Genomic DNA, 26,252 nt, shown 5'->3' with positions numbered 1-26,252 from the left:
CCTTCCCAGATGCACCTTTCATTTGGAGTTTCTTGTTTTCTATCTAGTGAAAATCATCTTTGTATGATATGCAAATTAGGCAGCAAGGTGTTCAGTGGGGCGTTATTTTCTTTTCCAGGAACGCCTCCATCCAGTGCCCAGGTCCGCCCTCCAGCAGAGCCCAAGCAACCCTTTCCTGGGCTGAGACTCCACATCCCCATCAGCGCCGTTGCCGCCCCTCCCACCGTTATATCACCAACGTGAGGTAATGCCGCCCACACTTGCCTTCAGGTTCGCAGAGAAATCTAGCGCAGGCGCAGTACCGAAGACTGTCTCCGTGCTTCATGTCAGCCTCAAATGTGTCACTGGGCATGCGCCTGCATTAGATTTCTCTGCGAATCTGAAGGCAAGTTTGCATCAGGGAAGGAGATGTTCTGTTCTACATAGGAATAGTTTTACTTTATTAGTGATAATCCATGTGACAGATTTCCCTAATAACTTTTTGGCCCACAAAGCTAAAAGGCAGCCACACACCTTCAATACCTGTCAGCTGTATGATCAGCCAACAGCTATCCCTTCCGATACATATACACTAGCAGCACGGTCAAGTGTGGGGAGAAGGGATTAAGACATTGGCAAAGAACAAAAGGATTGAGCATTTCTTTCCCCAAAAATCTGCTGTTGTCAAACAAACGGGACACCCCTATACACAATAGATCATCAGTTGGTGCCAGTGAAATCATTGGTGTTGGCTGATATTTATCTAGTGTGTAAGGTCCTATCTCCGATACCTACTTCTAGCTCAAGAACGGGGTCCTGCCGTGAATGAACAGCTTTCTCTATACACTGCTATGGACTATTTTCCAAAGTCCCATAGCAGTGAACAGAGTGGTGGCCACACATGAATGGCGTGTTCTCTAATCATGTCACAGTCACGTTCTTGAGATAAGATAGTCTTCTAGAAAAGGGTCCCGCACTTACTGGACATTTATGGCATATCCTATTGACATGCCATACGTGTCCCCTTTAAGAACCACAGACTATTGTGAACCTTAGGTTTCACTAGGTCCATCACTGTCAAGGACAATATACATTTCTCCACTGTGTCTCACTATCTCTAACCATAATAATTAGCAGAATATGTCTTTATAAGGGTCACAACTGGAGAGATTTAATTGTATTCAGAAATAAAACATAATTTTACAATGTTGTAACTGCATGACTAGCCAAAGACCAGGGGACGGCTAATGGAAAATGATCAAATTAGGATGATTCGTCTGCAATAACAGATCATTTGTATGAAATATTAACGTAGCAGCCCTTGTTCACACCAAACTAATAGCTTGTGAGGGCAGTAACACCACAATAGGCTGCTCTGACACCTTACTCATCTCACAGTTAAAGCACTACAGGAACTTTTAGTTTATTCAATGACTTGACACTAATGCACCAATGATTTCCTAAATTACTTTTCTTGTTATTTGTAATTTTCCTGTGACCGGCAATGCAGCCGCAGCCAAGCTCTGGTGCACAAGGTAAATTTGAAGCTATGGGGCAGTGTGATAAAAAGAAAAGTAGCAAATGTATCATTAGGCCATATTGATACATGTTTTTAATTTGTTTGTGGCCAAAATTCAACAAATTAACTTAAATGAGTTACCACTAACTAAATTTAAAGGGGTTGACTGGGATTACTTAAAGGGGTTTTACCATCACATACAATGGGGGCATATCGCTAGGATATGCCCTCATTGTCCGATAGGTGCAGGTCCCACCTCTGGGACTCGCACCTACAACGAGAACGGAGCGGGGAAATCAATGGAGGGCGCACTGCGCCGAAAATAGCCAAGCGAGCAGGGGCCGCGCGTGTGGGAGCAGCGCTTGGTGGTGGACGCAAACCCGGGGTCCTCCAGCCACAGCTCTCCCCGCTCCGTTCTCCTTGTAGGTGCGGGTCCACCTAGCGATATGCCCCCATTGTATGTGATGGGAATACCCCTTTAAAAGGGGTGGCTGTATTTTTCCAGAAACACCTCAGCACTTGTCTATGGTTTACTACACAGTACGTTTGAAAAAAAAAAGACATATGTCCATTGAGTTCAAACAAGGAATGGGTGGGTATGTGGACGAAGGGAGAAGCACTAATTGGGCAGGGTGCTGAATCTCCTTAAAAAGACCAGTCCTCTATGGAGACTTACTGGAAGTACTCCATGGGATAAAGACATATTGACAATGCTCAATGGGAAATGAATATGCCAAGAGGTGTCTCCAAAGAAAGAGAACCATCTCGCCAGTGCCAGCTATTGGAAGTGGCTCCCTATGAGTCAAGATTCGACTTTCAAAAGTCTTGGGATTTGACAAGGGAAAATGACTAAACAGTTGTATACAGATGGATATCTGGCTTGGTTATTTTCCCCTCGTCAAATCCCAAAGCTTGTTGGAAAGTCGGATCTTGACTCATAGGGGGCCACTTCCAATAGGTGACATTGGTGAGATGGTTCTCTTTTTAGGGAGATACTTCTTTGCAGAAAAGCTAATGTTATTCTGTAGAATTCATCTAAGGCTTTTTTGAAGCCATCACCTGTTCCTGCTCTGACCACATCCCGAGATAGACTAATCCACAGATTCACATGGGGAAGAAGCCTTGTCGCCTCTAAAGACTGAACTTTTTCTTCTCCAGATGAAGGCAGTGCCCCCTCGTCTTATGACTAACAACTTTTTACCATATTTTTTGTTTGGGCCATTTATATACAAATTAAAGAGGTTGTTTGAGTTTTAAAATAGAGTAAAAAGCAAGGAAAGTAGAACAATACACGAAGTTACACTCACTATATAACTCTAAAGCCAGTGACTAGCTGTGATGATTGTCACATGCAGTATACGGTACATCATCGCTGCAACCAAGAACATAATATCATTACTTACTTTAGTAAGAAAACTCCTTTAACTGACTTCAAACTATGTCTCACTGCTCTTTCTACGACCACTGCAGAGAATCACCGATTTGTCATGAAATTACCATATTTTCTAGCTAAAAAGTGCCTGCGTCTTATAGTCCACAGTCACTGTGTTTATGTACTGACCCCATGACTTCATTAATCAGCAGGGCCCCTCAGCACCATTTCAGTGCTTGAGACCTGACTGGGGCTGAAGTGCGCCGGGGTTACCTATGCAACCATGACACTTTCAGCATAGAGCACTCACAGTCTGCATCGCAACAGGGAAAAGGGGAGGGCTGTTTTAACCACTCATCTATCCGGATTGAGAGCAGTTATAGACATGATTCTTGGTTCATGGTGACTTGTTTGAAAGCTGACAGTCTAAGCTTTAAAACAATCAGAATATCGGGAGATATACTGTAGCTGTTAGAAATCAGGTCGGGAATGTTAAACAGGTGAAAGTGAAAGCAGGTTTCCCCTGTTTTTATTCCCAACCCAATTTCTAACAGCTATATCTACCGATGTAGTGGAGATAATGATGCGATTCTGATCTTGTTTTAAAGCTTAGACTGTCAGTTTTTCGAACAAGACCATGTCTATAATTGCTCCCAATTCAGAGATATGAGTGGCTAAAGCAACCCTTCACCTGTTTGTGACCTATGCCAGCTGGAAAGGGGTTCATGCAGTCCTCCTTGGAGTTTTTCCTCATATTCTAGGCACTTATGGGGTGCACACTGGATGGCTCTTTATTCTCATATTTTTTTTTTCCTTTTTATGCCATTTTACTTTTGCAAGTATGATTTAAATGTTATTTTATTTCTATTCATTATACTATCCACCTTTGAAATGTTTTATTGCATATTATGCTTTCTTGCAAAAGCGCAATCATCTCTGGGAGCAAAGGGGGGCTCCACGGTGTCTGTGTGTGAAATAAATAATATAAATATATATATATTTATTTTATTTTTTTATTTATTTATTTATTTTTTTACACACATATATATACATATACATACACAGTCCTGATCAAAAGTTTAAGAACACTTGAAAAATGGCAAAAAATCATATTTAGCATGGCTGGATCTTAACAAGGTTCCAAGTAGAGCTGGATCTTAACAAGGCCAAATCTGTGCAAAGATGTGGATTCATTGTCATTTTCTGTCAGGTAGTCACACGTTGTTATGGCAAAGGCAAAAAAACTCTCCCTTTTTGAACGTGGACGGGCTGTTGAACTGCATAAGCAGGGTCTCTCACAGCGCGCCATTGCTGCTGAGGTGGGACGCATTAAGAGAGTCATTTGGAATTTCTTAAATGATCCTGAGGGTTATGGAACAAAAAAGCAAGTGGAAGACTCCAAAAAAATGTCATCAGCACTGAGCCGGAGGATCCAATTGGCTGTCCATCAAGACACTGGACGATCCTCGACCCAAATTAAGGCCCTTACTGGTGCTGACTGCAGCCCCATACCCATCAGACGGCATCTGAGACTGAAGTAGGGATCGACCGATTATCGGATTTACCGATATTATCGGCCGATATTCAGGATTTTGAACGCTATCGGTATTTATTTTGCCGATATTCCGATAGCGTATGGGGAACACAGATCGCGCTGCTGTCAGCGCTCTCCGTGTTCCCTAGCAGCACAGGGGAGAAGGAGCAGTGTCTCCTCCCCCTGTGATGCTGCTGCTGCCTCTGCCGCCAATGAAAGGACAGGGGACAAGAGGAGGGGAGGAGCTATGGCCACTGCGCCACCAATGAAGCTTAATCTCTTGTTTATTCATATACAGGAGGCGGGAGCTGCAGAATCACATAGCCGGCTCCCGACCTCTATGAGCAGCAGCTGCTATCTGCCGTAGTTAACCCCTCAGGTGCCGCGGATCGCAGCTACTGCTCATAGAGGTCGGGAGCCGGCTATGTGATTCTGCAGCCAGCTCCCGCCTCCTGTATATGAATAAATGAGGGAGGGGTTGTCCAAGTTATATTTATTGATGACCTATCCCCAGGATAGGTCATCAATATCAGATCGGAGGGGGTTGGCACCCCCTCCGATCAGCTGTTTGAAGAGGAGACTCGCACAGTGCCAGCGCTGCCTCCTCTTCACTGTTTACCTTCTAGCCGTTGCATCTGCAGTGGTGAGCAGGTGTAATTACACCCAAGCCGTCCCATTCATTTCAATAGGAAGGCTTGGGTGTAATTACACCTGCTCACCACTGCAGATGCAACGGCTAAAAGGTAAACAGTGAAGAGGAGGCAGCGCTGACACTGTACCAGTCTCCTCTTCAAACAGCTGATCGGAGGGGGTGCCGGGTCATCAAGAAATATAACTTGGACAACCCCTTTAATCTTCATTGGTGGCGCAGTGCGCCCCTCCCCAACCCCAGTATTAAGCAGTGGTGGCGCATAGGGCCCCCCACCCCAGTCGCAGTGCGCCCCTCCACAGGATCCCCTCTCCCCTCCTCCTCCGATCGGAGCCCCAGCAGTGTAATGCTGGGGCTCCGTTACCATGGCAGCCAGGACGCTATTGAAGCCCTAGCTGCCATGGTAAGCTCCATGCTGCTGTGTGCACAAAGCACAGAGCAGCAGGGACAGTGTGAGCTCCTATTCACCCTGATAGATCTCTATCAGGGTGAATAGGACAAGGGTTCTAGTCCCTAAGGGGGCTAAAAGTTTGTAAAAAAAAAAGTTACAAAAATAAAACACCAAAATATTAAGTATAAATGAAAAAGAAAGATTTACAAAAAAAAATAAAAAATACACATTAACAATAAACATTCATTTTCAGCAGATTTGTGGGAATTTTTATTTATTTTTTTCAAAAATAAAAATTCCCAGAATATCGGTATAAATTATCGGCTATCGGCCTGAAAGTTCACAAATTATCGGTATCGGCCCTAAAAAAATCAATATCGGTCGATCCCTAGACTGAAGGGCTTCAAAAACATCTTCAAAGACCTTGTCTCCTTGAACGCCACAGAACTGCTCGTTTGGACTTTGGTGCTCTCTTGCAAACATGGGACATTGAAAGAAAGTTTTATTCTCTGATGAGAAAAAAAATTAACTTTGATGGTCCTGATGGTTTCCGTTACTGGCATGACAAGAAGATCCCACCTAAGATTTTCTACGCACCACAGTGGATGGGGCACCATAATGGTCTGGGGTGCTTTTTCCTTCAGTGGAACAATCGAGCTTCAGGAAGTGCAGGGGCGTCAAACAACCGCTGGCTATGTCCAGACCAGATGTTGCAGAGAGCATTCCTCATGACTGAGGGCCCTCGTCTGTGTGGTAACGACTGGGTTTTTCAACAGGACAACGCTACAGTACACAATGCCCGCAGGACAAGGAACTTCTTCCAGGAGAATAAGATCACTCTTTTGGCCCATCCTGCGTGTTCCCCTGATCTAAATCCAATTGAGAACCTTCGGGGATGGATGGCAAGGGAAGTTTACAAAAATGGACAACAGTTCCAGACAGTAGATGGCCTTCGTGCGGCCGTCTTCACCACTTGGAGAAATGTTCCCACTCACCTCATGGAAACGCTTGCATCAAGCATGCCGAAACTAATTTTTGAAGTGATAAACAATAACGGCGGGGTTCGTTTTTTTTTTTGGAGGTGTGGTCCTAAACTTTTGATCAGCTGAAAAACAGACCGTTTCAGTTTATTCGTTGTTTTCATTAAATTGAATGCTCAAAATTTTTTGGGACTCACTCCCATTTCTTCTTGTTGCATGTTGAAGCTCTACTTGGAACCTTGTTAAGATCCAGCCATGCTAAATATGATTTTTTGCCATTTTTCAAGTGGTCTTAAACTTTTGATCAGGACTGTGTGTATATATATATTACACACACACATACATAAATATATATGTATCTATACATGTTTTTAGAACTGTTGCGCAATGCCTGATGACGGGACCCTCCAATTCATTAAAGGGAGTCTGTCACCTCCATATGGCCATATACAGTGCTTACATGGCTCTGTAGCACACCTATACAGGATTGTAACAGTACCTTTGTTCTTTTCTTTAGACTTGCACCAGCAGGAAAAACTAAGTTTAATTCGTAGGCAAATGAGCACTCGCAAGTGCCCAGGGGCGGCGTTCTCTGTGTAGGTGCCCAGGCTGCTCTGCCTTCTTTTCACTTTACTCCTCCCCAGTCTCTGCCTTTGCCCGCCCTCGGCCAGACCTATCGATGATTCAAGAGACTTGGAGGGCGGGCAAAGGCAGAGGCTGGGGAGGAGTAAAGTGAAAAGAAGACTCCCTTTAAACCACCAGGGAAGGTTGAATAAGTAGAAGATATTTTCTGTTGTCTATATCTGGGGGTCAGTCTTATAGTACGGTATGTCTTATAGTCCAAAAAATACGGTATCAAGTCAAAAGATATGGTGCGAGATTTTAAAAAAGCTACAAGTCCCACAAATGAATAAAGAGAAAAATGTACTGTACTATAAAATACACTTTTTCCCCCCAAAAGTGATGGGAAATGCCAATGCATCTTATAGTGCAAATTCTAATGACCGTCATGGAAGAGTTTATCAGCATGTGAGAGAGGCGCAGGGAGAGGTGAGGGAAGCAGTACTCACCCACCCTGGTCGTCTTCCAGTCCCCGCTTTGCACTGTGTACAATGTTAGGACGCAGTGCACATAGGCACGCATTATTACCTGACACTGTGTGACATCAGGTCACAGTGCAGCGCACGCCGGAAGAAGATCAGGGACCGATGACTGCAGAGTGGCAGTGTTGTCTGGGGCAGGAGAGAATTTTTTTTTTTTTCTGATCTGACGTCTGATGAGGGTCTGATCTGAGGCTGATGAGGGTCTGATCTGAGGCTGATGGATATTGGGGGAGTCTGATTTGGGGGTCTAATATGAGGTCTGATGAGGATTAGGGGTCTTATATGAAGACTGCTGAAAATATTTTTCTCTTATTTTCCTCCTCTAAATCCTATGTGAGTCTTATAGTCTGAAAAATACAATATATGGTTAATTTATATTTTTTTTTATTGGATGACTGTTATGGATAGCAAATAATTAGGTTTTAGTGAAAGCCAAAAATGTACAGATGTTGCTCTATATGGCAAACCAAATAAAAAAGCAAGTACAACAGACATGAAGGAAAATAGAAGCCAGTGCCTATACTTTCATCAGAGCAAGAAGCTGTGTGATTAGATCTTACAACAAAGCTAGAAGCCAATACTGCTGACTAAAGATGAGCGAATTTCCTATTTTGAAATACGTTCACACTTTGTTTGTTGGTAAAAGGTTAAGTGCGTTATGGATTCCGTTACCACAGACCATAACGCAATTCTAGGAGGACTCCCCTGCATAATGGAAATGGGACGGATCCGTTTTGCAGCCCATAGACTTCTATTATGACGGCATAAATAACTCTAAAGGCATTCCATTATGAATTCCGTCCTAGAATTGCATTATAGTCCATGGTAACAGAATCCATAATGCAATTCACCTTTTACCAACAAACAAAGTGTGAACTAATTTCAAAATAGGAAATTCTCTCATCTCTACTGCTGACCATAAGGTACATAAATCTACTGTACTTACTTACCAGATCTGAAGCTTTAACGGAGTCTCATCAATGTGGACTGTCTTTGTCTTGAAATCAATGCCTAAAAATGCAAATAAAAAAAAATTAAGGTGAGAATTCTTCACAAGTACATTTAGAGCAGGGGTACTCAACTGGCAGACTGCAGTCCGAATCCGGACCCCTGCATGCACCCGGGTGCCGTCTCTCGGGGTGCCAGAGTCCAGAAGCAATGAGCGCTTCCATCAATACAGATACCGCTCAGCTCCCCGCACTCCTCTCCTTCAGGCTGGCAGCGCACAGAATGGTGAAGCAGGAAGACTTCTACCTGCTCCACCATTCAACACTGATCGCGCTGCCAGCCTGTGTGGGTGGAGCCTGCAGCCCATAAATCTGCATGAGCTCCGCCCACACAGTGCTGCAGAGCGATCTGTGTCTGCAGGGGAGAGAGGACTGTGAGCATCAGGAACGGGACAAAGTGAGTAGCTGCTGTGTTGTTGTTTTGTTTTTTAACACAGAGGGGGCACAATGGGCATTTCTACTCTGGTGGGGGCACAATAGGCATTACTAATGTGAAGGGGGCACAATAGGCATTTCTACCCTGGAGGGGACACAGTGCACCAAGGGCATTTCTACTATGAAGGGGGAACAGAGGGCATTATTACCGTGAAGAGGGCACAATGGGCATTATTACTATTAAGGGGGCACAATGGGCATTATTACTGTGAAGGGGGCACAATGGGGATTATTACTATGAAGGGGGCACAATGGGGATTATTACTATGAAGGGGGCACAATGGGGATAATTACTATGAAGGGGGCACAATGGGGATTATTACTATGAAGGGGGCACAATGGGGATTATTACTATGAAGGGGGCACAATGGGGATTATTACTATGAAGGGGGCACAATGGGGATTATTACTATGAAGGGGGCACAATGGGGATTATTACTTTGAGAGGACACTTAGGGTATTCATACTCTGTGGGGAAGAATTAAGAAGGCATTGCAATGTGTCAGGGGCACTAAGGGATCACCCAGCTGTGAGGGTGCACTTAGGGGTATCATACTCTGTGGAGCACTAAAAGGGATATATACTGTCTGAGGGGCAATAAAGGGGCATCATTATTGTAAGGGGGCACTGAAAGGACATTCTTAGTGTTTGGTCAGCAGAAAGGAGATTAGGTGGGCTTGGAGGTGTGGATTATTGTAAAAACATAAAAATGCAGTGCTACACGCCAATGGTGTTGCCCCTTCTTATATATTTTTTTGTTTTACAGCTCAGACCTTCATCCTACAGCAGACTCAGGTATGTGGACCTTTAAAAAAAAAGTACTTGAGTACCCCTGATTTAGAGTATTCTGTACACAATCTGGACGTAGCACCATCAATACTTTGATTATCATTCAGTCTACCTCCATACTGATTCACTTACCATATTTTTTGCTCTATAAGACCCCCCTTCCCCCCCAAAGTGGTAGCGCTCATTAGTACAGTAGGACCGGGGAGCGGTGAGGGTAGCACTTAGAGAATACCAGAGAGTGGGTACCCCCTGGTATTCTCCAGGCGCCGCGCTGTATCCTGATAGTTATAGCATACAGCATCAGGATGTAGTGCGCTTAAGTAAACACTATGACCTGATGCTTTGCAACTTCACGTCACAGTGCAACGGAGCAGGAAGAACATGCTGAATCTCCCCAGTGGTGGCGCCTTCTGGAGCAGGAAAGGCAAGTTGTTTTATTTATTTTTTGTCTGATCTGAGGTCTAATGAAGACTGGGGGTCTGATCTGAGGTATGATGAAGATTGGGGATCTGATTTGGGGGTCTGATCTGAGGCCTTATGAATATTAGGAGTCTGATAAAGATTGAGGTCCGATTTGGGGGTCTGATCTGAGGTCTGACGAAAAATATTCTTATTTTCCTCCTCTAAAACTTGCATCTTTTGGTCAGGTGTGTCTTACAGGGGAACAAAAATACGGTATACAGGTCCTTCTCAAAAAATTAGCATATTGTGATAAAGTTCATTATTTTCTGTAATGTACTGATAAACATTAGACTTTCATATATTTTAGATTCATTACACACCAACTGAAGTAGTTCAAGCCTTTTATTGTTTTAATATTGATGATTTTGGCATACAGCTCATGAAAACCCAAAATTCCTATCTCAAAAAATTAGCATATCATGAAAAGGTTCTCTAAACGAGCTATTAACCTAATCATCTGAATCAACTAATTAACTCTAAACACCTGCAAAAGATTCCTGAGGCTTTTAAAAACTCCCAGCCTGGTTCATTACTCAAAACCGCAATCATGGGTAAGACTGCCGACCTGACTGCTGTCTAGAAGGCCATCATTGACACCCTCAAGCAAGAGGGTAAGACACAGAAAGAAATTTCTGAATGAATAGGCTGTTCCCAGAGTGCTGTATCAAGGCACCTCAGTGGGAAGGAAAAAGTGTGGCAGAAAACGCTGCACAACGAGAAGAGGTGACCGGACCCTGAGGAAGATTGTGGAGAAGGACCGATTCCAGACCTTGGGGGACCTGCGGAAGCAGTGGACTGAGTCTGGAGTAGAAACATCCAGAGCCACCGTGTACAGGCGTGTGCAGGAAATGGGCTACAGGTGCCGCATTCCCCAGGTCAAGCCACTTTTAAACCAGAAACAGCGGCAGAAGCGCCTGACCTGGGCTACAGAGAAGCAGCACTGGACTGTTGCTCAGTGGTCCAAAGTACTTTTTTCGGATGAAAGCAAATTTTGCATGTCATTCGGAAATCAAGGTGCCAGAGTCTGGAGGAAGACTGGGGAGAGGGAAATGCCAAAATGCCTGAAGTCCAGTGTCAAGTACCCACAGTCAGTGATGGTCTGGGGTGCCATGTCATCTGCTGGTGTTGGTCCACTGTGTTTTATCAAGGGCAGGGTCAATGCAACTAGCTATCAGGAGATTTTGGAGCACTTCATGCTTCCATCTGCTGAAAAGCTTTATGGAGATGAAGATTTCATTTTTCAGCACGACCTGGCACCTGCTCACAGTGCCAAAACCACTGGTAAATGGTTTACTGACCATGGTATTACTGTGCTCAATTGGCCTGCCAACTCTCCTGACCTGAACCCCATAGAGAATCTGTGGGATATTGGGAAGAGAAAGTTGAGAGACGCAAGACCCAACACTCTGGATGAGCTTAAGGCCGCTATCGAAGCATCCTGGGCCTCCATAACACCTCAGCAGTGCCACAGGCTGATTGCCTCCATGCCACGCCGCATTGAAGCAGTCATTTCTGCAAAAGGATTCCCGACCAAGTATTGAGTGCATAACTGAACATAATTATTTGGAGGTTGACTTTTTTTGTATTAAAAACACTTTTATTTTATTGGTCGGATGAAATATGCTAATTTTTTGAGATAGGAAATTTGGGTTTTCATGAGCTGTATGCCAAAATCATCAATATTAAAACAATAAAAGGCTTGAACTACTTCAGTTGGTGTGTAATGAATCTAAAATATATGAAAGTCTAATGTTTATCAGTACATTACAGAAAATAATGAACTTTATCACAATATGCTAATTTTTTGAGAATGACCTGTATATTGTATGTCCTACTTGCCTACTCTCCAAGAACATCCAGGAGGCTTCTGGAAAAAGCTGTAATTATAGACTCAGCCCCAACACCCATAAGTGCTCTAACGGACAGTCACAAAAGAGGTGTGAAATGTGGAGGACAGTGGCGTGGACATCTAAAAGTGGCATGTCCACAGCCCAAAAATCTTATCCCACCCTATGATCTCCCGCGGCCCAACTTTAAAATGTTAGCAAGTATGCTGAATGCGCATCACTGGAAGTAAACCTTATAAGGATTACATCCTTCCAAACAATATACACTAGCCAAAAGCAACAAAAATTTTGGATTTAAAGTTTGGGAGCATAGCAGGCTCCCAAAAAAAAAAAAAAAAAAAAAAACTTACATTGTCCATTTTTTTGCAGCTGTGAAATATTGGGCACATCAAATATTCTTTGTTGACTCCATGCTTTACTATAAGTCATGTAATAAGTAACTGATTGATAGAACACGTGCACATACATGGTATATGCATGTATACGGCATACACATACATGTAAATGCCCTTTCTCTTCTAATCAATACTAAGGCCTCGTTCACCCTTCAGTGTTTGGTCAGTGATTTCCATCAGTGATTTGCGAGCCAAAACCAGAAATGAAGCCTACACAGAGATAAGTTATAATCGAAAGATCTGCACCTGTTCTGTGCTTTTGACTGGCACCTGGAAATCACTGACCAAACACTTAAGTGTGAACAAGGCCTAATGCTTGTATACTAATGTGTAATTAAATGGTATTACTTTGGTTTAGCAAGCACCCATACAAAGCACACCTGTAACTAGAGGTGGCAACGGTATCCATAATGAATATATCCATAGTTTACATTGCTGCTTGCATTCTGGTTAATAGTGCAAAACAGAAATATGGCCTGATTCAGACGGCTGTTTTTGTTGTGTATGGGTCCAACAGGCAGTACTCATAGAAGTCAATGGTGCAATTCACACCTGTTTTTACACCTGACCAAGAGTCTGTGGAACATGGCCCTGTAGACAACTGTCTCCGACGGGTGTCAGGTCCATGTTCTATGTGGACATAGGCATCTCTATAGACATTATGGTAAAAATGTATTGCGGCCTTAACATGGGCAATTTGTAATATGGCTGTTCTTTATAGTACTACACAATTTATTTTAAAACTAAATAGATTTACTGTATGATTAGGGATGGACCACCAATGAGGCAAGGTGAGGCGACTGCCTCAGGCAGCACCAGGTAGGGGCAGCAGAAGGGGGAATATCTGTTTCTGCAGTATAGTATTGGGAAGCACAATGGGCACAGTATGTGGCGCTGCATAACCCTGTACGTTTTGTAGTGCTGTATGTAATGTTTTCCAAGTATGTCTTTAACAGTAGGGCTGGAGGGAAAGGGTTAGGTTAAGAAATTGGCATTGGGGGGTTGGGGCACTGTTCAGTTTTCGCCTCAAAGAGCAGAAAGACTAAGTGCACCCTTAGCTTAGCTACACAAAATACCTAAAACATTTACAAAGGTTGAGAACACCCTTGTCCGACTGAAGAGTTATAAGATTATTCGCTCTTGGCCATCAGCCTGGACTTTAAGATATTAGAGGAATGCAAACCTCTCCTCTGACAAGTTTATTGTGTTTAATGTATGTAGGTCTTGTAATAAAACCATAAAGAACTGCATTTTATAACCACTTTGCTTTAGTCTGAGTTGACGAGACATGCATTTTCTTTACCTCAACTTTAAAGAGGTTGTCCTATCTTGGACATTGGGGGCATATCGCTAAGACCCACACCTTTCCTTAGAACAGAGCCCACAGAGTGCATGCGCGGCTTCCCTCCATTCATTTCTTTGGGACCGCCAAAGAGGCATGCTCAGCTATTTTCAGCACTCCCACAGAAATGAATGGAGGGCGGCACTTTGCGGGCTTCGTTCTAAGGATAGGCGAGGGTCCCAGAGGTGGGGGTATATCAATATGCCCCCACTGTTCAAGATGGGACATCCCCTAACCAGAATTGCTTCACATGTAGTGTATGTAACCGAGTTACGTGGATATTGTAAAATGTTATATATGACACTATAGTTGTGCACTGCCAGGATGAGTACATATGTAAACCAGCGGTCACCAAATACCACAGGTTGTGATCTACTAGTAGACCTCACATTGGGGACAGATACATCTTAAAGGGGCTGTCCAAGCTAATTAAAAATCTTGGGCAAGCCTTTCAATAGCCTAAAATAAAAAATAAATCATACAATGCTCACCCTTTTCTCCAGCACCAGTCCAGGCGCTGGTCTGGTCCTAATGCCGTGCAGACGTGCCACTTTACAGCATCCTCAGAGGTAGACTAGCTATTGCATGACTTATCTGACATTTTAATTTATCTCAGACAACCCCTTTAATGTGCGGCACCTGAGGGGTTAATTGCAGCGGATTGCAGCGCGCAGTCATAGAGGCTAGGTTCCGGGTATGGGATAGGGCCAGCACCTGCAGCCTGCGTTTGTATTCAGGCATAAACGATATTCATTGGTGGCGCAGTGGCCACAGCCCCTCCCCTCCTCCTCCCTGCTATCAGCCCATTGGTGGCAGCGGTAGCAGCGGCACAGGGGGAGGGGCTGCCTCCTTCTCCCCTGTGCTGTTGAGAAGAACATGGCACGCACTGACAGCAGCGCGTCCCATGTCAGTTCAACTGGTGTGTGAAAGAGGCAGAGCAGCGGAGGGTCTAAGCGCAAATGGCGACATGACTACAAAGTCTTGTCGCCATATTGCAATTCTAAGTCGCATTGGCGACCATTTTGGTCGCCATCTGGAGCCCTGTTCCCAATCACCAAACACTTCAATGGGACAGTTCGCTCCTATTCAAGTGAGTTGGACGGAGCCATCCCACCGAATTGAATGTGGATGGCGGAGCTGTAATTAGATTTGCTCTCCGCTGCAGTGGGGACAGCGAGCAGGTAAACAGTGAAGACAAGGCTGCGCTGCGTTCTCTTCAAACAGTTTTTTGGAGGCACAAGCCTCTTCAGAAGTTTGGCGCTTCCTCTAGCAGGCTGTGCAACAGACTTAGGCCTAGTTCACACGAACGTATGGCTTTTATAGTTTTTTGCGGTCCATTTTTTCACTGATCTGTTGTTCCGTTTTTTTAGTTCCGTTGTGTTTCCTTTCCGTTTATCCGTATGCCATGTACAGTATACAGTAATTACATAGAAAAATTTGGGCTGGGCAAAACATTTTCAATAGATGGTTCAGAAAAAACTGAACGGATACGGAAGACATACGGATGCATTTCCGTATGTGTTCCGTTTTTTTTTGCAGACCCATTGACTTGAATGGAGCCACGGAACGTGATTTGCGGGCAATAATAGGACATGTTCTATCTTTCAACGGAACGGAAAAACGGAAATACGGAAACGGAATGCATCCGGAGTACATTCCATTTTTTTGCGGAACCATTGAAATGAATGGTTCCGTATACGGAACACAAAAAAACGGCGTGTGAACTAGGCCTTAAATTTACTCCAGCTCCCTTACTGGCGTAGATTTTAACAATTTTCTATGTCAAAAACTGGCGTAGAATATGATGAATGAGATGAGCCTGCCGTCCGACACTCTTCCCACGCCACCCCCTCCCCCCCCCCCCTTTTCTTGACATGTCAGAAAAGTGGTGTGAATGGGTAAAAGTTGCAAATTTTGCCGCAAAATGGTGTGTGACAGAATCTGTGACTGATATACATCACAATAATAAATTAGCCCAAAAAAAAATGCATAAAAAAGACAAAATATAAAAAAATTAAAAGGCACTGCATGCCAAACCGCAGCTTCTAGCCCCCCTGCCCCCGGAGACCACAAACCATACATCCCATATATTTAAGTGATTGTTACAGAAGGGGGACATAATCTTAAGAAAAAAAAATTGTTGCACGTTGTGCTATTAACAAAAGAAATTGAAAACAATATGGCTATACAAAAAAAAAATATATAAAATAAAGATCTGTGCTTCACCCAAAAAAAAGGCACAAAATTATTTACATAAAAGTTATGGTGTTCAAAGACGCACGTGCTCAAAAAAACAGAAAATGTGCCTGGTAGGAAGGGGGGTAAATGGCTCTGTCCTTAAATGGGTTGTTCTACAAAATCAACTTATCCCCTATAAGGCCTCGTTCACAATTCAGTGTTTGGTCAGTGATTTCCATCAGTGATTTGTGAGCCAAAACCAGAAGTGGAGCCTCCATAGACATGAGGTAGAAGGGAAAGATCTGCTCCTGTTCTATGTTTAGAGCTGCACCTGTTTTTGGCTCACAAATCACTGATGGAAATCACTGACCAAACACTGAAGTGTGAACGAGGCCTAACAGGGGTCAGCAACCTTTGGCACTGCAGCTGCTGTGAAACCACAACTCCCAGCATGCAAACATGTGGATAGAAGAAAAGCAGGTTTGGTGACATAACCCCGGGAAACCTTAAGCCACCTGCACGCGCAGCTGAATACACGTGTGGAAAAACTGCGGTGTAGTACAGTATCAGCAGAGTGCATGCGGTTACACTAATCTCATATACACTCTGCGGGTTTCTTCTGTGCAGAAATTAGGCCTCTTTCACACTACCGGTTTTTTTTTCTGTTTTGCGGTCCGTTTTTTTGCGTTCCGTATACGGAACCATTCATTTCAATGGTTCCGCAAAAAAATGGAATGTACTCCGGATGCATTCCGTTTCCGTATTTCCGTTCCGTTGAAAGATAGAACATGTCCTATTATTGCCCGCAAATCACGGTCCGTGGCTCCATTCAAGTCAATGGGTCCGCAAAAAAAACGGAACACATACGGAAATGCATCCGTATGTCTTCCGTATCCGTTCCGTTTTTTTTGCGGAACCATCTATTGAAAATGTTATGCCCAGCCCAATTTTTTCAATGTAATTACTGTATACTGTATATGCCATACGGAAAAACGGAACGGAACCACAACGGAAGCAAAAAAACGAAACAACGGATCCGTGAAAAACGGACCGCAAAACACTGAAATGGACATACTGTAGTGTGAAAGAGGCCTTAACCTGCATCGCCGATTTGCAAATCTGCAGCATATCAATTATGTTTGCCGTTTTAGCTGCGGATTTCACTCTTTTCCAATTAAAGGTGAAATCTGCAGCAAAACCGCATCAAATCCACAGTGAAATCTGCAATAAAATTTTGCATGTTTGTGGCTAAGTAGTCAGACTCACCCTTAGGCCTCTTGCAGCTGTGCCAGTGCTGCAGACCGCAAATTGCAATGCACGAGCATTGAATGGGGTCGACAAACCGTCCGTTCCGCAAGATAGGACAAGTTCTATGTTTTTGCGGAAAAGAAGCTCACAGCGGAACCCTACAAAAGCACTCTGTAGTGCTTCCGTTCCTTGGTTCCGCTCTGCATCTCCGGATTTGCGGACCCATTCAAGTGAATGGATCCGCATCCGTGATGCGGAATGCACGCGGCTGGTGTCTCGTGTATTGCGGATCTGCCGTATGCGGGCCGCAATACAGCCACGGGCTCATGTGCAAGAGGCCTTAGGGTTCATACCGTTACCCGGCTGTGCCTGTATTTCGGCCCGTAAACATTCACTTGAATGGGTCCGCAATCCGGAAGGAGTGGTGCGGAATGGAGTTGAATGGGTCTGGATCTGTCTGCGGCACAAATTGCGGTCCCAAATACACTGAACGGCCGACATACGTTTGTGTGCATGAGCCCTTAGAAGTACAAATCCAACTAAAAATAAAACTACAAGTTGCAGCAAAACTATTATTTTAGTAATCGAGTATTCTACTGATTATTTTTACAATTACTCAAGTACTCTAATAAGAAAAAATGTATTAATAGACTGTTTTCCTTTACAAAAACTCATCCGACCCCCCCTGCCATCAGTCCCCAACACCCTTCATTCGCCCCTGTGCATCAGTTCCCCCCCAGTGCCATCAGCTGCTCCACTCCCCCTTGTGCCATCAGCTGCTCCACTCCCCCTTGTGCCATCAGCTGCTCCACTCCCCCTTGTGCCATCAGCTGCTCCACTCCCCCTTGTGCCATCAGCTGCTTGTGCCCTCCTCCTGACACCCGGAGTGCACAGCGTCATTGGTTGTTATGAAGATGTACACTCCGGGCATCCGGCCATAGTCGCGCCCCCACTCCCTCGGTGTCACCAACTTAAGTTTCCAGCAGTGGCGCCACCAACACTCCTTCATTCCGCGCTGTTCTGGGCCTGACGTCACACAGCGCGTCAGGTCACGGCGTGCGTACGTCGGGAGGTCAGTGCAGCGCGGGACCATGGACGTGCTGTGGAGTGCACGGAGGCCCCCTGCTGGAAAGGTGAGTATTCAGAGCGCATTGCAGGCCAGTGGGAGACCACGGAGCGGGAGTAATAGCAAGCGCTTCACTCCCGCTTCGTGGCCACGTGACACAAACGAATCATCGATGCAAAAAATTTGCATCAAGGATTTTTTTGTGTAGAATTACTCGATTTAATTGAGTACTCGTTGCAGCTCTAATTGACACGTGCCACTTCTTTACACGCACACATCTTCACATATTGACCAGAATGATGTTTGGGGTGATGAGATGCTTACCTGCTTATATTAGTACCCCTGGAGTAGAATGTCCCCTAATGTGACAATTATAGAGCCCCTACACCCCCTGACTGCAGCCCAAATACTGCATCTCCTGTAGAGCAGGTATCATTGGAAAGATACAATTATGTGTTAAATGTGATAATGACAGAAGTATTTTCCGGGCTGTAAATGTACATCCGATGGCAGTACTCCTGGAAAACATGAATCCAGATGATTACTAGCCTCTTCTATGGAGCCTGTCACTGTTTCCATGCTGACTGATCAGCTCATGAGGAAATGCTGTTCTTCACGCCACTTTGGCTTATTACAGTTAAACAGCAGCTTCAAAGAGGTAGTCCTATTACAACAACTTATCCACAGGTCACAAGAACAGGGGCCGTCATCCCCCTATTGAATTGAGAGGCAGAAACCATGGGTGTCCACCACTCTATTAAGTTCTATGGGCCTGCTGAAGATAGAAGTACTAGAGCTCAGAGATCTCCGGAAGTCCCATAGAGTTGAATTGAGCGACGCGCACGTGCGTGTCTGCCGCTCCATTTAAAGGTGAGATTAGGGGCCCCCGTTCTCATGATCGGTGTGAGCCCCAGCAGTCAGACTCCCACCAGTCCCACAATTATCCCCTATCCTGTGGATAGAGGATAAGCTGTTCTAAGGGAAAACACCTTCAATTTAGGGGCATTCAGATGACTAAGTATTTTGAGGTCCACAATACGCGGATCTGCAAAATATGGACGATGTCCGTGTTGCATCCGTTTTTTTTAAGGGTTTTTTGTGGACCCATGGACTTCAAGACATCTGTGCACTTTCCGCGTCTGTATGTCTATTCTGCAAAATAAAGAATATGTCCTATTCTTGGCTGCAAATGTGGACCCATTTAAGTCAATGGGTCTGCAATAAAAAATGGATGCAAAAAGTATGTCACATGGACGTCATCAGTTTTCTGCAAAACACAAAATATATGTAGTCATGTCAACGCACCCTTAACTAGGGATCGACCGATTATCGGAAGTACCGATATTATCGGCTTATATTTAGGATTTTGTACATTATCGGTATCGGCATCTAACCTTGCCGATATACCGATAATGTGTATAAAGCAAATACTAGTATTAATAAAGTCAGTGAGGAAGGGGGGATGGTGTGGAAATTGGCATTTGGCACTAGTATATTATAAATTGACTACCAACTAAGGGCTTTATTCATTTACAATTTAAAATTTATAATATACTACTGCCAAATGCAAATTTCCACCACCTCAGTGACTACCAACTAATATAATATGTTTTATAAGATATAAAATATCGGTATAAATTATCAGCCTGAAAGTTCACAGATTATCGGTATCGGCTCTAAAAAAAAAATCTATATCGGTCGATCCCTACCCTTAGGCCTCTTTCACACGGGCGTCGCGTGTGAGGGACGGACAAGATGCGGGTGCGTTGCGGGAAAATGCTTGATTTTTCCGCCCGAGCGCAAAAAGCGTTTTAATGCGTTTTACACGTGCGTGAGAAAAATCGGCATGTTTGGTACCCATACCTGAACTTCTTCACAGAAGTTCGGGCTTGGGATCGGTGTTGTGTAGATTGTATTATTTTCCCTTATAACATGGTTATAAGGGAAAATAATAGCATTCTTAATAGAGAATGCTAAGTGAATTAGGGATGGAAGGGTTAAAAAAAAAAATAATTAAACTCACCTCATCCACTTGTTCGCGCTGCCCGGCTTCTCTTCTTTCTTCTTCTTTGAGGACCTGGAAGAAAAAGGACCTTTGGTGATGTCACTGCGCTCATCACATGGTCCATGATGGACCATGTGATGAGCGCAATGACGTCATTAAAGGTCCTTTTCCTCCCAGGTCCTCAAAGAAGAAGAAAAAAAGAGAAGCCGGGCAGCGCGAACAAGTGGAGTTTAATTTTTATTTATTTTTTTAACCCCTCATCACCTATGCGTGAAAATCGCACCGCATCCGCACTTGCTTGCGATTTTCACGCAGCCCCCTTCACTTCTATGGGGCCTGCGTTGCGTGAAAAACGCACAATATAGAGCTTGCTGCTATTTTCACGCAACGCACAAGTGATGCATGAAAATCACCGCTCATGTACACAGCCCCATTGAAGTGAATAGGTCTGGATTCAGTGTGGGTGCAACACGTTAACCTCACGCATTGCACCCGCACGGAACTCTCGCCCGTGTGACAGGGGCCTAAACCACTCTGACCTCATTCAAGTAAGGATACTGCAGCTCTGGTCTCAGGCATTAGAAAGGTTGGGCACACTCTGCATCTAGTGAGATTTGGCACTCACACAGTGGCGCACGTTTACTTTGGGACTTGCGACACTTTAAGACATAAATCCTAGATTCGAACTCGCTTCGCTCAAAACTTCGGATCAATCTCCGCACAGCATTAAAATGTACGACCTCTGATGAGGCAAAGTTAGTTATTTGCGAAGTCTTGCAATTCTTGTTTGAATAACTTCGGTATTAGATTTTTAGAGTGGAAAACCACTTTAAAACTTGGATCCGAACTCTGCTTTGGTTCCGAGGTACCAGGATCCGAAGCTTGCTCATCACTAACTACAAAGGCATCTGGCTTTCATTACAAAACTCAGCTTTTTACCTGGGATAAAAGTGCAGCATGCCGCACTATTTTGTCCTGTATATATTTTTATTTTTTTACAGAATTTGCAACATGTAAGTGAAGCCTAAGGCTACTTTCACACTAGCGTTTTTTATTTTCCAGTATTAAGGCCTGTCATAGGGTCTCAATACCGGAAAAAAAACGCTTCCGTTTTGTCCCCATTCATTGTCAATGGGGACAAAACGTAACTGAGCAGAATGGAATTCTCCAAAATGCATTCCGTTACGTTGGGTTCCCATACCGGAGAGCAAACCGCAGCATGCTGACGGTTTCTTTCCGTCATAAGATACGGAGCAAAACGGATCCGTCATGACCCACAATTCAATGACACAATAGAAAACGGATCCGTCCTCCATTGACTTTCAATGGAGTTCATGACCAGTCATTGCCATGTTAAAGATAATACAACCGTTCATAACCAGATCCAGCAAAAACGCTAGTGTGAAAGTAGCCTAAGTTCACGGTCTGCAATATAGGAAAGTGCTACATGCTGATATATATAAGTGTTTGGTAAAAGTTTCAATATGACTTGTAATTTAGTCATTTAACCCCTTTAAGAACAACCACTGTGCATGTTCGGTGGAAGTACTGGGTTTAAACATGGCATTTGCTTAGAAACAGTCACTGGAAGGAAATGTCTGTGATCGGCGGTATCACCCATCATAAACATTTTACCCCTCAGATGCTGTGGTCAATCTTTTACCAAACTTTATATCAATCTGCTCCGCTCCTCCTGCTCTATGACATGCAGCCTGCATATCAGACACCATCTTCAGTGTGACAGGTTCCCTTTAAGTAATTGTTTTCAAACAGTTTTAGGCCTCATTCACACAACTGTATTTTTCATCCATCTGCTGTCTGCATTTTTAGCAGATAGCACACTGACCCTGTCATTTCTATGGGGCCATGCACACATCCCTTTTTTTTGGGCGGATTCATGTAGTTGTTACGCAAATTATAGAACATGTCCTACCCTGGTCTGCATTGCAACCAGAAGTGTCATTTCTATCGATGGGAGTGAGAAAAATGCGGAGAGCAGAAAAACAAAGCAAACCAGCATAATCAACCAGGACAACCCGGGCTCCTGCGGTTCAGGGGCAGCAATCAATTAGCTATACGGCATGTACTTTTCTGGCTTTGTTGTTACTTAAAGGGGTTCTCTAACTTCAGCAAGTTAATACAAGGCACTTGCTAATGTATTGTAATTGTCTATATTGCTTCCTTTGCTGGCTGGATTCATTTTTCCATCTCATTATACATGGCTTGTTTCCATGGTTACGACCACCCTGCAATCCAGCATCGATGGCCATGCGTGCACACTGTAAGGAAAAGCGCCGGTCTTTCTGGTGGTGGGGACCATGAGAGTGAGCATACGCTAGTGCTTTTTCCTATGGTGTGCAAGCACGACCACCGATGCTGGATTACAGGGTGGTCGGAACCATGGATAGGAGCAGCGTATAATGTGATAGCAAAATGAGTCTAGCCAGCAAAGGAAGCAATATGGACAATCACATTACATTAGTAAGTGCCTTGTATTAACTTCTACATGATAAATGCCATTTTCTGAAGTAACAAAACCCCTTTAATGGAGTATTATGGTTATATAAAGTAATACGCTATCAGTAGGAGAACTGTGGCCCCCTAACCTGTGGAGCCCCCCAAAATGAGCGGAGCGGCTGGACGTGCATGTGCGCGACTGCTCCATTTATTTCTACAGGAGTTCCAGATATAGCTCCTGTGAATGTTGCAGCCGCGTGCATGCCTGTCCGGCCGCTCCATTCATTTTTTGGGGAGCTCCACAGGTTACAGGGCACCAGTTCTCGTGATTGGTGGGGGTCACAGCAGTAGTACCACCATTGATCTAGGGAATAACTTTATATACCTGGAATACCCCTTTAAGTGCAAGACCAGCCTTAGATTGGTTCCCTCTGTGCCAGCGTCACCAGTCATTTATGTATTTCTACACATGGCCGCGATATATCCCTGCCAAGATGATTGCTGGAAGTATCAGGACCCAGACCCCCAGGACCACAGCTGCCACGCTCACCCATAGATACCAATGGTTGCCGCATTTAGCCCACACCTGTAGTCTAAGCATGCCTAGTCAGCCTGTAGCTCTCCAACTACAATGAAACTACAACTCCCAGCAGGTACTGCCAGTCTGTGGCTCTCCAGCTGTCCTCTAACTACAACTCTCAGCATTCTCTAACATCCTGTGGCTCTCTTGATTTTGTCTAAACTACCCTGAGCATGCACTGAAACTCTTCATCTATTAACTACAGTAGGAGACGCAGCTTCACTACAGGTTGCCCCCTGCTGTCCCCCAGATAATGTACAGGTTGTCACTCACCCACTGTGGAGAGGTAGGAGGGCAGGCTGTTCTCTGTGTACCTGCTCACTATACACGTCTTGCCCACATTGGAGTCACCAGTCATCACCAGCTTCGCCACCAGGTTGTTATATATGGAGCCCGCCATCCCCAGCACTCCGGACAGGGCGAGCTTCCTGGATCCTGACATGTGAGAGGCTGGACGGGCTCTGACTCCGGACTCCCCGGAACTCAGAGGCTTCCATCCACAGCTGCCGCCCCAGCCCCGGGGTCACCCGAAGCCCCGCCCCCCGCCATGGTCCTTGCTTTCATCTCCTCACGGTGCTAATCTGCGCCAGGCAAGGGTTAATGGTGGGGGTTTCTACGGGGATAGGTCTGTGTGTGGACTGGGTGACAGGATATGGTACAACATATTAAAACAATTTACACAAAGAAATAAGATCGGACAGATATCGAGGAATGAATCTACCACAGATTTGTTCTGGATTTTCTCAGGATTTCATCTGCTGCTCCATTGTGAAGGATGAAAGAGGTGTAGGGTGCCCTCCTAGCCAACAAAAAATCCCGGGCAAATTAAGCCACACCCCAAAAGGCCTTAGCTTGACACCTGTCATACTGTAGCTCCCAGTATTATTAATGCCTCCATTAGTGCCCCTCAGAATTAATAATGCCCCCATTAGTTCCCCCAATAATATTAATGCCTCAATTAGCACCCCCTGGAAATAATACCACCCCATTAGTGCCCCCCAGTAATACTAATGCCCCCATTAGTGCGCCACAGAATTAATAATATCCCCCATTAGTGCACCCCAGTAAGAATAGTGCCCCGCAGTAAGAATAATGCCCCCATTAGTGCCCCCCAGTAAGAGTAATGCCCCCATTAGTGCCCCCGTAAGAATAATGCCCCAATTAGTGCGCCCCAAAATTAATAATGCCCCCCATTAGTGCCCCCTTGTAAGAATTAGGCCCCATTTAGTTCCCCACAAAGAATAATGCCACCATTAGTGTGCCCCATTAAGAATAATGCCGCCTATTGATGCCCTCAGTGAGTGACACCCCTTTATTGTGAGCAGTCTAAGGCACACCTGTGCAATATTCATGCTGTCTAATCAGCACCTTGATATGCCACACCTGTGAGGTGGGATGGATTATCTCGGCAAAGGAGAAGTGCTCACTAACTCAGATTTAGGCTGAATGCACACGGCCGTTTTTCATGGCCGTGAGCGGTCCGTGGAACCGCGGCCTGGATTCCTGCTGAGAGCAGGAGCGCTCGGCGTCATTGGTTGCTATGACGCTGTGCGCTCCCTGCTGCCGCCGCAGTACAGTAATACACTATACCAGTGTATTACTGTACTGTGCCGGCAGCAGGGAGCGCACAGCGTCATAGCAACCAATGACGCCGAGCGCTCCTGCTCTCAGCAGGAATCCAGGCCGCGGTTCCACGGACCGCTCACGGCCGTGTGCATTCGGCCTTACACAGATTTGTGACCAGTATTTGAGAGTAATGGGTCTTTTGTGTATGTAGAAAATGTATCAGATCTTTGAGTTCAGCTCATGCAAAATGGGAGCAAAACCGAAAGTGTTGCGTTTATATATTTGTTCAGTGTATTTCAATGCTGACATGCTGCGACTGTGACGTAACAAATCTAAAAACCAAGTATAATATTTTTGCGACTGTTGCAGTGGCAGCATGTGGCATTGTGACACCATTGAAATGCACTATATGAGATGGGGCCATGTAGCCCTACCCTTTTGTGACGCACGACAAGCGAATCCACACCCGTAGACGGGGCTACACAGCTATTTTGATGGTGACTGCTTGCTCTGTGTAGTGGAGAAATTCAGCACTGAAAGAAAAATGAAGAAAGTAAAAAAAAAAAAAAACGATGGAGAAAGTGCAGAAGGCAATTGAGGTTTTCTTTAACCCCTTCCAGACCAGGCCATTTACCTCCTTCCTGACCAAGCCTAATTTTGCAAATCTGAGATATGTCGCTTTATGTGGTAATAACTTTGGAATGCTTTTACGTATCCAAACTATTCTGAGATAGTTTTTTCATGACACATTGTACATCATGTTAATGGTAAATTTGAGTCAATATGTTTTGCCTTTATTTATAAAAAAAATAAGAATTTTCCCCAAAAATTCTACATTTGAATTTCTTTGCTTTTAAGGGCTCATTCACACGACTGTTGCCCCCTCCGTTGCCGTATTGTGGCCCGCATATGGCGGGTCCGCAATACATGGGGCACCGGCTGTGTGCATTGCAATCACGTATGCGGACCCTTTCACTTGAATGGGTCCGCAAATCCGGAGATGCAGTGCGGAATGGAACGGAACCCTGGGTTCCGTTCTGTGCCTCTGCACCGCAAAAAGATAGAACTTGCTCTATCCTTTTGTGGAACGGACGATCGCGGACCTCATTCAAGTGAATGGAATCGCATGCGGCAGCCCCACGGCTGGTGCCCGTGCATTGTGGACCACAATTTGTGGTCCACAGCACGGAGGGGTCGTGTGAACAAGCCTTAAGACAGATAGTGATACCTCATAAAATAGTTACTAATTAACATTCACCATATGTCTACTTTATGTTGGCATCATCTTGGTAATATAATTTTATTTTTTTAGGATGTTAGAGGGTTTTCAGGAAAATTTCCCAAATCA

The 26,252-nt window shown here is 44.6% G+C and overlaps 1 protein-coding gene across 1 annotated transcript in view; it reads right to left on the bottom strand.

Annotated features, from left to right (window-relative positions):
* Window positions 1-23,783, bottom strand: part of LOC122938646 (ras-related protein Rab-10-like) — a 42,583-nt gene extending 18,800 nt beyond the window's left edge. Inside the window, exons 1-2 of the mRNA XM_044294311.1 lie at window positions 23,612-23,783; window positions 8,478-8,538 (exon numbers count right to left, since the gene is read on the bottom strand). Coding sequence (XP_044150246.1) covers window positions 8,478-8,538; window positions 23,612-23,780 — 230 coding nt within the window. The 5' untranslated portion in view covers window positions 23,781-23,783. The remainder of the gene's footprint in view (window positions 1-8,477; window positions 8,539-23,611) is intronic.
* Window positions 23,784-26,252: the final 2,469 nt, after the last annotated feature.

The sequence above is a fragment of the Bufo gargarizans genome, chromosome 5, assembly GCF_014858855.1.
Source record: "Bufo gargarizans isolate SCDJY-AF-19 chromosome 5, ASM1485885v1, whole genome shotgun sequence".
Lineage (NCBI taxonomy): Eukaryota > Metazoa > Chordata > Amphibia > Anura > Bufonidae > Bufo > Bufo gargarizans.
The sequence above is the reverse complement of the archived record's forward strand: the minus strand, read 5'-3'. Positions and strand labels throughout refer to the sequence as shown.